This window comes from Oncorhynchus nerka, linkage group LG9b (assembly GCF_034236695.1).
Source record: "Oncorhynchus nerka isolate Pitt River linkage group LG9b, Oner_Uvic_2.0, whole genome shotgun sequence".
Taxonomy (NCBI): domain Eukaryota; kingdom Metazoa; phylum Chordata; class Actinopteri; order Salmoniformes; family Salmonidae; genus Oncorhynchus; species Oncorhynchus nerka.
Window position 1 is genome coordinate 10,920,167 of NC_088424.1, and position 15,630 is coordinate 10,935,796.

At 42.5% G+C, this 15,630-nt stretch overlaps 1 protein-coding gene across 1 annotated transcript in view; it reads right to left on the reverse strand.

The window, feature by feature from the left end:
* pex5lb (peroxisomal biogenesis factor 5-like b) overlaps window positions 1-10,890 on the reverse strand; it is a 163,547-nt gene extending 152,657 nt beyond the window's left edge. Inside the window, exon 1 of the mRNA XM_029642037.2 lies at window positions 10,445-10,890. Coding sequence (XP_029497897.1) covers window positions 10,445-10,459 — 15 coding nt within the window. The 5' untranslated portion in view covers window positions 10,460-10,890. The remainder of the gene's footprint in view (window positions 1-10,444) is intronic.
* Between the last annotated feature and the right edge of the window lie 4,740 nt (window positions 10,891-15,630).

Below are 15,630 nucleotides of genomic sequence, written 5' to 3' on the forward strand. Positions count from 1 at the left end.
CCTGATACCGATAACCAATATTAAACATTTTACTTTTAAGCATTCTAGTACAGTTAAACATAACACACACACACACAACAGGCAGGCACTGCATCTCAGTGCAAGAGGCGTCACTAGAGTCCCTGGTTCGAATCCAGGATGTATCACCATGGGAGGGGAGGCGCACAATTGACCCAACACACAAAAAAAAATTGGCATATGTACGTATGTCCCCATTACCAGTAAAACATAATCAAAAATTTATTTCATTCCCTGTGCCGTTGTTCATTTGTTCACAAGGTACAAATCAGGCAGTGTTTCAGTCTGTGTGGCCTGTCTTCCTCGGTGCACACTGTCACTGTGTCTGTTTCCATCTTGTCCAGCTGTGAAAATTTAAGAATGTTTGTCTGCTCGAAGTAAGTCCATGTACCTAGCATCGAGCATTGCCTAGTTAAATAAAGATTATTTTTCAACGAAAAAGAGGTAAAAAAAAAAGCAGATACCGATTAATCGGACGATTTTAAAATGATACACACACACAGTGGGGAGAACAAGTATTTGATGACCTGCAAAAATCGGCAGTGTTTCCTACTTACAAAGCATGTAGAGGTCTGTAATTTTTATCATAGGTACACTTCAACTGTGAGAGACGGAATAAAAAATATAAAAATCCAGAAAATCACATTGTATGATTTTTAAGTAATTAATTTGCATTTTATTGCATGACATAAGTATTTGATACATCAGAAAAGCAGAACTTAATATTTGGTACAGAAACCTTTGTAACTACAGAGATCATACATTTCCTGTAGTTCTTGACCAGGTTTGCACACACTGCAAGGGATTTTAATCAGACCTTCTCCAGCTCCTGCAACCACTTTCAGTTTCAATGCAGGTCTGACAGACTGGCTATCCTCTCCAGGACCTTGAGATGCTTATTTCGGAGCCAGTCAGTTGCCCTGGCTGTGTGTTTCAGGTTTTATGCTGGAAGACCCAATGCTCTTACTGAGGGAAGGTTGTTGGCCAAGATCTCGTGATACATGGCCCCACAATACGGTGCAGTCGTCCTGTCCCCTTTGCAGAAAAGCATCCCCAAAGAATGATTCCAACGGTTGGGATGGTGTTCTTGGGGTTGTACTCATCCCTCTTCTTCCTCCAAACAGCGAGTGGAGTTTGACAGCTTTATTTTGTCTCATCAGCACACCTTCTCCCATTCCTCCACTGGATCATCCAGATGGTCATGCAAACTTCAGACGGGCCTGGACATTCCTCAGCAGGGGGACCTTGCGTGCGCTGCAGGATTTTAATCCATGACCAGTGTGTTGCTAATAGTTTTCTTTGAGACTGTGTATCAGACTCTCTTCAGGTCATTGACCAGGTTCTGCCGTGATAGTTCTGGGCTGATCCTCACCTTCCTCATGATCATTGATGCCTCACGAGGTGAGATCTTGCATGGAGCCCCAGACCGAGGGTGATTGACTGTCATCTTGAACTTCTTCCATTTTCTAATAATTGTGCCAACAGTTGTTCTTCTCACAAAGCTGCTTGCCTATTGTCCTGTAGCCCATCCCAGCCTTGTGCAGGTCTGAAAAATCCCTGAGGTCCACACGGCTCTCTGGTCTTGGCCATTGTGGAGAGGTTGGAGCCTGTTTGATTGAGTGTGTGTAAACATGTCTTTTTTACAGGTAACGAGATCAAACAGGTGCAGTTAATACAGCTATTGAGTGGAGAACAGGAGGGGTTCTTAAAAAAAACTAACAGGTCTGTGAGAGCCGGAATTCTTACTGGTTGGTAGGTGATCAAATACTTATGTCATGCAATAAAATGCAAATTAATTACTTAAAAAATCATACAATGTGATTTTCTGGATTTTTGTTTTAGATTCCATCTCTCACAGTTGAAGTGTACCTATGATAGAAATTACAGACCTCTACATGCTTTGTAATTAGGAAAACCTGCAAAATCGGCAGTGTATCAAATACTTGTTCTCCCCACTGTATATACATTTTTATAATAATGACAATTGCAACAATACTGAATGAGCAATGAACACTTATTTTAACTTAATATAATACATATTATGGGCTTTTGGATGGGTGTTCTTAAGGTGATTCCAAAAGGTTGGTGGTATTTTTTTATTTAGCTGTTGCTGAACCCATGCTTACATCTTTATCACAAATAAGACGCCTTGCTTTCCCTGGTGCCAATTCCATGTAAAAGTCCCACACGGGTGGCTTTCTCTGCCATCTGTAAAACACACACACAGCTCTTGACAATGGCACTGAAGAGTCTTTAGAGACAAATACATCAACTGTTTGAATAAAAATAGAGCTTAAGTTACCTGTGATGAATGTTGAAAACAAAAACTAATTTCTATATGCAGGAAATCCTATTTTAATAATGGACATGGTAAGAATTGACTACCAAAGTGCTAGTCATAATTCCCAATACCTTCTAGCAAAATCTGAAATGCGGTTCCTTCATTAATCATAGGATATTTTTGACTTAAAATAAATCTGTGTTTCGTTAGGATTACACCACCTGATTATTTTATAACTGTGTAGATATCCATAGGACAGGTAATGACCAGAAGATAAAAAAAAATTGGTGGATTTATGAAAATATTTTGACAAACATTTCCTAGTGAGATATGGTATCAAAACCTGAGGTGGTTTAAGCACGAAACACAGACCTTATTTGAAGTAGATCAAGACATTCTCTATGGAAGACATGAACGGTAAAATAACGAAGGAACCCCTTTCAAGTTCACTCTTATTACAGGAATTATAAAGATATCTCTCTAAACCATATTTTGACATTACGAGCCTGCTGCTGCCTACCACCCCTCAGTCAGACTGCTCTATCAAATCATAGACTTAACTATAATAAACACACAGAAATACGAGCCTTAGGTCAAATCTGGAAACTATCACCTCGAAAACAAAACGTTTTTTCCGTTACATATTTTATCTAACGGGTGGCATCCATGAGTCTAAATATTCCTGTTACATTGCACAACCTTCAATGTTATGTCATAATTACATAAAATTCTGGCAAATTAGTTCGCAAAGAGCCAGGCGGCCCAAACTGTTGCATATACCCTGACTCTGCGTGCAATGAACGCAAGAGAAGTGACACAATTTCACCTGGTTAATATTGCCTGCTAACCTGAATTTCTTTTAGATAAAAATGCAAGTTTATAAATATATACTTCTGTGTATTGATTTTAAGAAAGGCATTGATGTTTATGGTTAAGTACACATTGAAGCAACGACAGTCGTTAATTGATTGTTTTTTTATGAGATAAGTTTAATGCTAGCTAGCAACTTACCTTGGCTTACTGCATTCGCATAACAGGCAGGCTCCTCGTAAGGCAGGTGGTTAGAGCGTTGCACTAGTTAACTGTAAGGTTGCAAGATTGGATTCCCCCGAGCTGACAAGGTACAAATCTGTCGTTCTGCCTCGTTCCTAGGCCGTCATTGAAAATAAGAATGTGTTCTTAACTGACTTGCCTAGTTAAATAAAGATTAAAGAAAAAGGTGTAAAGAAAAGAAAACGAATAATACAAATATGCGCCCCCAAAAAAATAGCGATTTCTGATTGTTATGAAAACTTGAAATGACAATTTAAAAAATCAGTTTCAATGCCATGACAGAGGGTATCACGTCTGCTGCAGGCGCAGTTGATGAGCTTATTTCTCCAGTCAGTTGTTCGAATGGAGCTAGCTAGTGTGTTCAGGTTTAAATGTTTCAAACATGTTCTCAAATGCCATTGAAATGGCAGCAGCGGTATGACAACCAGCACATTCATGAGCATGCAATACGACTTTCCTCAGTACGAAATCCTCCACCACACACTGTGCTATCAGACTCAGCATATCAGACTCAGACTCAGCATGTTCATGGGGCTGATATCGCTGGTCCAAATGTCAGTCGTTTAAGCTAATAGCAGTGACGCTATTACTGTGTAACTCCGGTAGGGCAACATCTGAAAAACAGCACACTTGGTAGTGTGTACAGGTAGTCGACCAGTCGGTGAAAGCCAACATCACCCACGACAGAGAACGGTTGATTGTCAAGGGCAATAAAAATCCATTATCTTGGCGTTGTCTCGCTGAAATTTTCTTAATCTTTCAGCCACACAGCAGACGTTGTGGGCTAGGTTAAGAATGCTGTGTTGCATGTGTAGCGCTACATTTTACGTGGGGTCATTACGTCATGTGCCTACATTATATAGGTATGCACGTCAGCTTTGACATCGGTTTTACACATCGGCGTTAAACTAGACAGACATCGGCCGATTTCCGTTAAGTTCACCAATATATCGTGCATCCCTAATCATGACATCACAATCTGATTATTTCTTACCAATGACCAGAAAGCTTCTATTTGCATATGGATCCTCCTACTTTGAAGGGGTCAAGTCTACACCCCTCAAACTCAACTCTGGACCTCGAAGATAGTTCCACTGCATTTTTCCATTGTTCCGCTCTAATCAGGAACCGATTTAACACCAGCTGTGTGGAATTAATTATCAGGTAGAATAGAAAACCAGCAAGCTCAGGACCTCGTATGGTAAGATTTGAGTACTCCTGGTCTAGACGATTCTATCCACCAATCAGGGCTGTGTATGTAAATATTTACAGTTCCATCAATAAGCCCACACGATCAGACTGGGCATTTTAAATGGCAAAAGGACACTCAGGGATATAAATAATAAAACATATATTTGGAGTTATTTTCATGAACAGTGACAATTTAAAAAATCAAATGTAAAAAAAAAAGACTGCATGGGGGGGGGTACTTTAAGTATTGTACAGATTGTCCACTTATCTGACATCAAGGTTCTCACTTAGTGTCTCTTCTCAGTATTCAGGTGTATTTGCCCCTCCACCCTGATATGCATATACTGTGCATTGAGTACTCATGTTCGTGAGATAAAACTTGATGCCTGCCAAATAGTGTCCCGTCATCATTTTTGCATCAGCATGGTTTGAGGAGCATTGCAATATAGGAGGTTAGCATTTAATGTATAGTGACAAAAATGCACTTCCTTGGAATCTTCCAACAGGCATGAATCAAATGCTCGAGCAGTCATTTGAAAGATTAAGAACATTTCAGCGAGACAACTTGAAGATGAAATTAGTATGTAGGGGTTGGTTAACTTTTTCCACAAAAACTTTCAGCCTTATTCTAAAATTGTTTTTTTTTAAATGTTTTAATCTATCTCCACACAATATCCCATCATGACACAGAAAACAGGTTTAGAATTGTTTACATATGTATTAAAAATAAAAAACAGAAATACCTTATTTTACTTAAGTATTTGGACCCTTTGCTATGAGACTCAGAATTGAGCTCAGGTGCATCCTGTTTCCATCGATCATCCTTGAAATGTTTCTACAACTTCAATGGACTCCACCTGTGATAAATTCAATTGATTGGACATGATTTGGAAAGACACACACCTCTCTATATAAGGTCCCACAGTTGACAGTGCATGTCAGAGCAAAAACTAAGCCATGAGGTGGAAGGAATTGTCCGTAGAGCTCCTAGACAAGATTGTGTTCAGGCACAGCAGCACTGAAGGTCCCCAGAACACAGTGGCGTCCGTTCTTCAATGGAAGAAAACTGGAACCACCAAGACTTCCTAGAGCTAGCCAAACTGAGCAATCAGGGGAGAAGGGAGGTGACCAAGAACACGATGGTCACTGGCACCGCTTCAAAGTTCCTCTGTGGAAAGGAGAGAACCTTCCAGAAGGACAACAATCTCTGCAGCACACCACCAATCAGGCCTTTATGGTAGAGTGGCCAGATGGAAGCCACCCCTCAGTAAAAGGCACGACAGCCCATTTGGAGTGTGCCAACAGGCACCTAAAGACTCAGACCATGAGGAAAAATGTTCTTTAGTCTGATGAAACCAAGATTGAACTCATTGGCCTGAATGCAAAGTGACACGTCTGGAGGAAGCATGGTGGTGGCTGCACGATGCTGTGGGGATGTTTTTCAGAGGGAGAGACTGGGAGACTAGTCAGGCTCGAGGGAAAGATGAACGGAGAGATCCTTGATGAAAACCTGCTCCAGAGGAGCTCAGGAGCTCAGACTAGGGTGAAGGTTCACCTTCCAACAGGACAACGACCCTCAGCACACAGCCACGACAATGCAGGAGTATTTGTACTTATTATAGATCCCCATTAGCTGCTGCTTTAGCTGCTCTTCCTGGGGTCCATGAAGAGCAGCTCTTCCTGGGGTCCAGCAAAATTAAGGCAGTTTATACATTTTAAAACATTACAATACATTCACAGAATTCAGAACACACTGTGTGCCCTCAAGCCCCTACCACATATCTACAGTACTAAATCCATGTGTATGTACAGTGTGTATGTTATCATGTGTGTAAGCATTTGTCTGTGCCAATGTTTGTGTTGCTTCACAGTCCCCGCTGTTCCATAAGGTGTTTTTTTAATCTAATTTTACTGTTTGCATCAGTTACTTGATGTGGAATAGAGTTCCATGTAGTCATGGCTCTATGTAGTACTGCAAGCCTCTGTCTGTTCTAGAGGTTGACCGATTAAATCGGAATGTCCGACAAATTACAGCCGATTTTCATCATCTGCATTTTTGGACACCGATTGTGGACAATTTAATTTTTACCTTTATTTAACTAGGCAAGTCAGTTAAGAACACATTCTTATTTTCAATGACGGCCTACGAATGGTGGGTTAACTGCCTTGTTCAGGGGCAGAACGACAGATTTTTACCTTGTCAGCTCGGGGATTCGATCTTGCAACCTTCTGGTTACTAGTCCAACGCTCTAACCGCTAGGCTACCTGCCGCTTCTCTGGAGTGATGAATCACACTTTACTAGTCCAACACTCTAACCACCTGCCTTACATTGCACTCCACGGGGAGCCTGTGTGGCAGGCTGACTACCTGTTACGCGAGTGCAGCAAGAAGCCAAGGTAAGTTGCTAGCTAGCATTAAACTTATCTTTTAAAAAAAACAATCAACCTTAACATAATCACTAGTTAAAATAGTAAATATCATCATCAGTAAATATGAGTTGCATATAATACTTTGCCAAACAGGTGATGATTTAACAAGAGCATTCGCGAAAAAAAGCACTGTCGTTGCACCAGTGTACCTAACCATAATCATCAATGCCTTTCTTTAAAATCAATACACAGAAGTATATATTTTTAAACCTGCATATTTAGTTAATATTGCCTGCTAACATGACTTTTAACTAGAGAAATTGTGTCACCTCTCTTGTGTTCCGTGCAAGCAGAGTCAGGGTATATGCAGCAGTTTAGGCCGCCTGGCTCGTTGCGAACTGTGTGAAGGCCATTTATTCCTAACAAAGACCGTAATTAATATGCCAGAATTGTACATAATTATAACATAACATTGAAAGGTTGTACAATGTAACAGCAATATTTAGATTTAGGGATGCCACCCGTTAGATAAAATACGGAACGGTTCCGTATTTAACTGAAAGAATAAAACATTTGTTTTCTAAATGATCGTTTCCGGATTCGACCTAAGGCTCATATTTCTGTGTGTTATTATCTTAAAATTAAATCTATGATTTGATAGAGCAGTCTGACTGAACGGTGGTAGGCAGCAGCAGGCTTCATTCAGTAAGCATTCATTCAAACAGCACTTTCGTGCGTTTGCCAGCAGCTCTTCGTCGTGCTTCAAGCATTGAAGTATTTATGACTTCAAGCCTATCAACTCCCGAGATTAGGCTGGTGTAACTGATGTGAAATGGCTAGCTAGCCAGCGGGGTGCGCACTAATAGCATTTCAATCGGTGACGGCACTCGCTCTGAGACCTTGAATTAGTTGTTCCCCTTGCATGACGGCACTCGGTGACGGAACTCGCTCTGAGACCTTGAATTAGTTGTTCCCCTTGTTCCCCACGGCATTTGTGGAGCAAAGGATAACGATGCTTCGAGGCTGGCTGTTTTAGATGTGTTCCTGGTTCGAGCCCAGGTAGGGGCGAGGAGAGGGACGGAAGCTATACAGTTACACTGGCAATACTAAAGTGCCTATAAAAACATCCAATAGTCAAAGGTATATGAAATACAAATGTTAGAGAGAAATAGTCCTATAATAACTACAGCCTAAAACTTCTTACCTGGGAATATTGAAGACTGATGTTAAAAGGAACCACCAGCTTTCATATGTTCTCATGTTCTGAGCAAGGAACTTAAACGTTAGCTTTCTAACATGGCACATATTGCACTTTTACTTTCTTCTCCAACACTTTGTTTTTGCATTATTTAAACCAAATTGAACATGTTTCATTATTTATTTGAGGCTAAATTGATTTTATCAAATCAAAGAAAATTATAATAACAGACAGAAATACGAACCTTAGGTTATTAATATGGTCAAATCCGGAAACGATCATTTCGAAAACAAAACGTTTATTCTTTCAGTGAAATACAGAACAGTTCCCTATTTTATCTAACGGGTGGCATCCATAAGTCTAAATAGTGCTGTTGCATTGCACAACATTCAATGTCATGTCATAATTGCGTAGAATTCCGGCAAATTAGTTCGCAACGTGCAAGGCGACCCAAACTGCTGCATATACCCTGACTCTGCGTGCAATGAAAGCAAGAGAAGTGCCACAATTTTCCTAGTTTAATATTGCCTACTAACCTGAATTTCTTTTAACTAAATATGCAGGTTTAAAAATATACACTTGGGTATTGATTTTAATTAAGGCGTTGATGTTCATGGTTAAGTACACTTTGGTGCAACGACAGTGCTTTTTTCACGAATGTGCTTGTTAAAAATCACCTATTTGGCGAAGTAGGCTATGATTCAATGATAAATTAACAGGCACCGCATCGATTATATGCAACGCAGGACAAGCTAGATAAACTAGTAATATCAACCATGTGTAGTTAACTGGTGATTATGTTAAGATTGTTTTTTTATAAGATACGTTTAATGCTAGCTAGCAACTTACCTTGGCTCTTTGCTGCACTCGCATAACAGATAGTCAGCCTGCCACGCAGTCTCCTTGTGGAGTGCAATGTAATCGGCCATGATCGGTGTCCAAAAATGCTGATTACCGATTGTTATGAAAACTTGAAAATTGACCCTAATTAATCAGCCATTTCGATTAATCAGTCGACCTCTACTCCCCATCCAACCTGACAGCACTTGAGAGGATCTGCAGAAAATAATGGTGGAAACTCCCCCAAATACAGGTGTACCAAGCTTGTAGCATCATAACCAAGAAAACTCAATGCTGTAATCGCTGCCAAAGGTGCTTCAACAAAGTACTGAGTAAAGGGTCTGAATACTTATGTAAATGTGATATTTCAGCTTTGTATTTTTATAAATTAGTAAACATTTCTAAAAAACAGTTTTTGCTTTGCTTTGTAGTTATGGGGTAGTGTGTAGATTGAGGGGGGATTTTTTTTAAATCCATTTTAGAAGAAGGCTGTAACATAACAAAATGTGGAAAAAGTCAAGGGGTCTGAATACTTCACGAATGCACTGTAAGAGGGAGTCCTAAAATGTGCTTTCAGCATGCACAGTCATGATAGCTTAGATGTTGATAAGTGGTCCACTAATAGAAACAAAATAACGACTCACTCTCAATAAAGAAAACTGCAATATAAACTGAAGTTTAAATCATTAAAAGATAAATTGGTCTCACTCATTGAAGTAAAGGTTGTAGGCATTCCCTGGCTGGTTCGTATAGACGGTGTACAAAACATTAACACCTTCCTAATAATTGAGTTTGCAGCCCCCTTTGCCCTCAGAACAGCCTAAATTGGTCGGGCATGGACTCTACAAAGTGTCAAGACTTCCACAGGGATGCTGGCCCATGTTAACTCCAAAGCTTCCCATAGTTGTGTCAAATTGGCTGAATGTCCTTTGGGTGGTGGACCATTCTTGATACACAAGAGAAACTGTTGAGCATGAAAAATCCAGCAGCGTTGCAGTTCTTGACTCACTTAAACCAATGCGCCTGGCACCTACTACCATACCCCGTTCAAAGACACAAATCGTGTCTTGCCCATTCAACCTCTGAATGGCACACATACACAATCCATTTCTCAATTGTCTCAAGGGTTAAACCCTCTTTAACAGGTCTCCTCCCCTTCATCTACACTGATCGAAATGGATTTAACAAGTGACATCAATAAGGGATCATAGCTTTCACCTGGTCAGTCTCATGGAAAGAGCAGATGTTCCTAATGTTTAGTACACTCAGTGTGTTAAATGTTATTACTCTTGCAAAAACTACTTAATTTCTATCGTCATTCATCTTATGTCCGCACAATGTTTTATAGTAATTCATTTTACTTCCATAAGATGTCCTCAAGCAGTCTGTAGGCTATAGTATCACCGTTTTTTACTAGGTTATGTAGCCTACACGTGCCATTATGGCGTGAAAAACTGGCTTTTGGAGGACTGCTTTTAAAATCGTAAGCTTACCTGCACCTGGTACATAATTCAGTCAAACAGGAGGATTGTTGAAGTCGAATAGGCTAGTTCAGCACTTGGTTGCTGAACCTTTTCACCACAGAAGGCTTGGACAGGCTGTGCCTTGCTCACGGAGTTGACTGAACACGGAGTTGACGCTGTTTTCGTATCCAGCTAGCTGCTACCCCATCGGCGAAGAGAGGTCCCGGACCATTAGTCAACGATCGGCGTTTCTCAAACCAGCCAAATTACTATCACAAACTAACGTATTGATTCTGCAATGAGCCCGGGTCATGTTTCCAATATTTACACAATTGTAAATAGTATTTGTTTCAAAATTGCAGCAGCATTGCGCTCGGGGCGATCTTCTTTAGGAGGATAGAATGAATGGAGCTTCGGTTGTCCCAACCCATGAAGAGACAGCGCACTCTCGCTCTATGCGACTCGTCCGCTGACGTGCCCTCCGGAAATGAACGAGAATACAGCCCGAGTCAACGTGAGATGTCGTTAACCCGAAATGCTCTTTTGAGAAGACGCGTCAACATGAATATTTTATGACATTTCATAACAAGTACTGCACACAGTTGTGTTTTTACCCCCCAAAAATGATATTCTACTATTTTGCTGTGCAGGCAGACACGTGTTATGAAGGTTAAGAGCCTAAAAGCCAGCAAGATTCCCATGTCATCCATTTGTGCTTTTCAAAGAAATGGAGAAACAGAGCAGAATGTATGTAATTTTTCACTAGTCTACCAGAAGTGATAGAGTGTTAGGTTTGAGTGAAATAACTTTTTAAGAATCATAAGTCAACCTCTCAACTGAGGCAGCCTAATCAATTTAGTCCTTGTCGGCAGTAGCTGAGATGTAAGTTAGCCAAAACATGCAACCGTGGAGTGCAGGCAAGCTAGTGATGGGCGTTCCGGCTCTTTTCAGTGAGCCGGCTTGTTCGGCTCAGCTCACCAAAAAGAGACGGCTCTTTTGGTTCCCAAACGGCTCTTTAAAAAATATGTTTTGTATTTTTTCAAGTCAAACAGTTTGCGATAGTTTGACTATGATTGGTGTTAAAACAATTCTAATTAAATTATTAAATGAAATCATACTCTACCTTAAGCACAATGTATTTAAAAATGCATTGGTTTGTTATGAAAAAGGATGCTATTAAACATTTGCATGTGAGCTGAGCTGGTGGAAGAACAAGGCCTCTGTCTACCGGCAGCTTACTAAAGTCATGACAGGGAGACTCTGCATAGTGGCCTCATCCATTCCCTCTGAGAGAGTCTTCTCGAAAACGGGACAGATAATTACTGAGAGAAGAAACCGCATCAGCCCTTCGAAAGTGAGGCAGCTTGCATTTCTGAATGCAAATCTCTCATAAAAGCAACATCTGGTCAGCATTGCTGTGTGCTGCTGGTTATAACATGGCAATAAAGAAGAGAGAGAAAAGAGGGACCAGTTTAATGTTTTAAGTGGGATGCTGCAGTTTTGCACATTGTTATTTATTTTTCTTTGACATGGTGCAATATTCTATTATGCTGTTCATATTGTATTTGTTTTTTGTTTTGCTCTCTCTTCGTCTGCCCACGTGTTCTCGCACACCCCGAGAGCTTCTGGTCAGCGGGGTGGTGGCACCGGGATCCTCATCTCTCCCAAGTGGTCATTCTCTCTTTCTCCCCTTACCCATCTGTCTATCGCCTCCTTTGAATTCCATGCTGTCACAGTTACCAGCCCTTTCAAGCTTAACATCCTTATCATTTATCGCCCTCCAGGTTCCCTCGGAGAGTTCATCAATGAGCTTGATGCCTTGATAAGCTCCTTTCCTGAGGACGGCTCACCTCTCACAGTTCTGGGCGACTTTAACCTCCCCACGCCTACCTTTGACTCATTCCTCTCTGCCTCCTTCTTTCCACTCCTCTCCTCTTTTGACCTCACCCTCTCACCTTCCCCCCCCTACTCACAAGGCAGGAAATACGCTCGACCTCATCTTTACTAGATGCTGTTCTTCCACTAACCTCGTTGCAACTCCCCTCCAAGTCTCCGACCACTACCTTGTATCCTTTTCCCTCTCGCTCTCATCCAACACTTCCCACACTGCCCCTACTCGGATGGTATGTCCCAACCTTCGCTCTCTCTCTCCCCCGCTACTCTCTCCTCTTCCATCCTATCATCTCTTCCCTCTGCTCAAACCTTCTCCAACCTATCTCCTGATTCTGCCTCCTCAACCCTCCTCTCCTCCCTTTCTGCATCCTTTGACTCTCTATGTCCCCTATCCTCCAGGCCGGCTCGGTCCTCCCCTCCCGCTCCGTGGCTCGACGACTCATTGCGAGCTCACAGAACAGGGCTCCGGGCAGCCGAGCGGAAATGGAGGAAAACTCGCCTCCCTGCGGACCTGACATCCTTTCACTCCCTCCTCTCTACATTTTCCTCTTCTCTCTCTGCTGCTAAAGCCACTTTCTACCACTCTAAATTCCAAGCATCTGCCTCTAACCCTAGGAAGCTCTTTGCAACCTTCTCCTCCCTCCTGAATCCTCCTCCCCCTCCCCCTCCTCCCTCTCTGCAGATGAGTCAACCATTTTGAAAAGAAGGTCGACGACATCCGATCCTCGTTTGCTAAGTCAAACGACACCGCTGGTTCTGCTCACACTGCCCTACCCTGTGCTCTTTGCCCTACAACCTGCCCGCTTGACCCTATCCCCTCCTCTCTTCTCCAGACCATTTCCGGAGACCTCCTCCCTTACCTCACCTCGCTCATCAACTCATCCCTGACCGCTGGCTACGTCCCTTCCGTCTTCAAGAGAGCGAGAGTTGCACCCCTTCTGAAAAAACCTACACTCGATCCCTCCGATGTCAACAACTACAGACCAGTATCCCTTCTTTCTTTTCTCTCCAAAACTCTTGAACGTGCCGTCCTTGGCCAGCTCTCCCGCTATCTCTCTCAGAATGACCTTCTTGATCCAAATCAGTCAGGTTTCAAGACTAGTCATTCAACTGAGACTGCTCTTCTCTGTATCACGGAGGCGCTCCGCACTGCTAAAGCTAACTCTCTCTCCTCTGCTCTCATCCTTCTAGACCTATCGGCTGCCTTCGATACTGTGAACCATCAGATCCTCCTCTCCACCCTCTCCGAGTTGGGCATCTCCGGCGCGGCCCACGCTGGATTGCGTCCTACCTGACAGGTCGCTCCTACCAGGTGGCGTGGCGAGAATCCGTCTCCACACCACGTGCTCTCACCACTGGTGTCCCCAGGGCTCTGTTCTAGGCCCTCTCCTATTCTCGCTATACACCAAGTCACTTGGCTCTGTCATAACCTCACATGGTCTCTCCTATCATTGCTATGCAGACGACACACAATTAATCTTCTCCTTTCCCCTTCTGATGACCAGGTGGCGAATCGCATCTCTGCATGTCTGGCAGACATATCCGTGTGGATGACGGATCACCACCTCAAGCTGAACCTCGGCAAGACGGAACTGCTCTTCCTCCCGGGAAGGACTGCCCGTTCCATGATCTCGCCATCACGGTTGACAACTCCATTGTGTCCTCCTCCCAGAGCGCTAAGAACCTTGGCGTGATCCTGGACAACACCCTGTCGTTCTCAACTAACATCAAGGCGGTGGCCCGTTCCTGTAGGTTCATGCTCTACAACATCCGCAGATGCGACCCTGCCTCACACAGGAAGCGGCGCAGGTCCTAATCCAGGCACTTGTCATCTCCCGTCTGGATTACTGCAACTCGCTGTTGGCTGGGCTCCCTGCCTGTGCCATTAAACCCCTACAACTCATCCAGAACGCCGCAGCCCGTCTGGTGTTCAACCTTCCCAAGTTCTCTCACGTCACCCCGCTCCTCCGCTCCCTCCACTGGCTTCCAGTTGAAGCTCGCATCCGCTACAAGACCATGGTGCTTGCCTACGGAGCTGTGAGGGGAACGGCACCTCAGTACCTCCAGGCTCTGATCAGGCCCTACACCCAAACAAGGGCACTGCGTTCATCCACCTCTGGCCTGCTCGCCTCCCTACCACTGAGGAAGTACAGTTCCCGCTCAGCCCAGTCAAAACTGTTCGCTGCTCTGGCCCCCCAATGGTGGAACAAACTCCCTCACGACGCCAGGACAGCGGAGTCAATCACCACCTTCCGGAGACACCTGAAACCCCACCTCTTTAAGGAATACCTAGGATAGGATAAAGTAATCCCTCTCACCCCCTCCCCTGAAAAGATTTAGATGCACTACTGTTCCACTGGAGGTCATAAGGTGAATGCACCAATTTGTAAGTCGCTCTGGATAAGAGCGTCTGCTAAATGACTTAAATGTAAATGTAAATGTAATGTTTTGAATGGTTAGATTTATATGCACATTGTTTATATACATTAAAAAGTTATACTGTAAATGCAAATGTTTAATAGCATCCTTTTTCATAAGAAACCAATGCATTTTTAAATACATTGTGCTTAAGGTAGAGTATGATTTCATTTAATTTCATTAGAATTGTTTTAACACCAATCATAGTCAAACTATCGCAAACTGTTTGACTTGAAAAATACAAAACATATTTTTTTAAAGAGCCGTTTGGGAACCAAAAGAGCCGGCTCTTTTTGGTGAGCTGAGCCGAACGAGCCGGCTCACTGAAAATAGCCGGAATGCCCATCACTACAGGCAACCATGTACCAATTTGCTCAGACAAGAATAGGAAACAGTCTGATTAAGTCCATGGAACTGAGAAATGGACTTTCCCTATCCCATAATTATTTACTGAATAAGATCTACTTGTGCAGTGGCAAGAGAATATCAGGCATCCCAATGAAGACTGATGTGGAATGAATGAAATGTGCTCTCTGTATTTTGCATAATATGTTTGTATTTATTGGTTTATTAGCCTTTGCCAAAGCAGCAGCTATTCTTCCTGTTGTTGAGTGTTCATGTTATGCCTCTCTAGACAATATATTTTTTTTTTTACTTAGTCTGCATAGAAAATACATGTTTACACTTCCTGTATCAATGATTTAAGACTCTATTGACCCATATTTGCCCACATCATTATATTTAGGAAGGAAGATGGTTTTGTGTTGTGGATTTATAGGCTCAAAAAGACAACTGTTGACAAAAGGCTATTTCGATAGAGATTCTCCATTGACAGTCCTTTATAGTTCAGGACTAGGCTCAATCTGTTTCTGGGAAACCAGACAATATAACCTCTTCATTAAGCT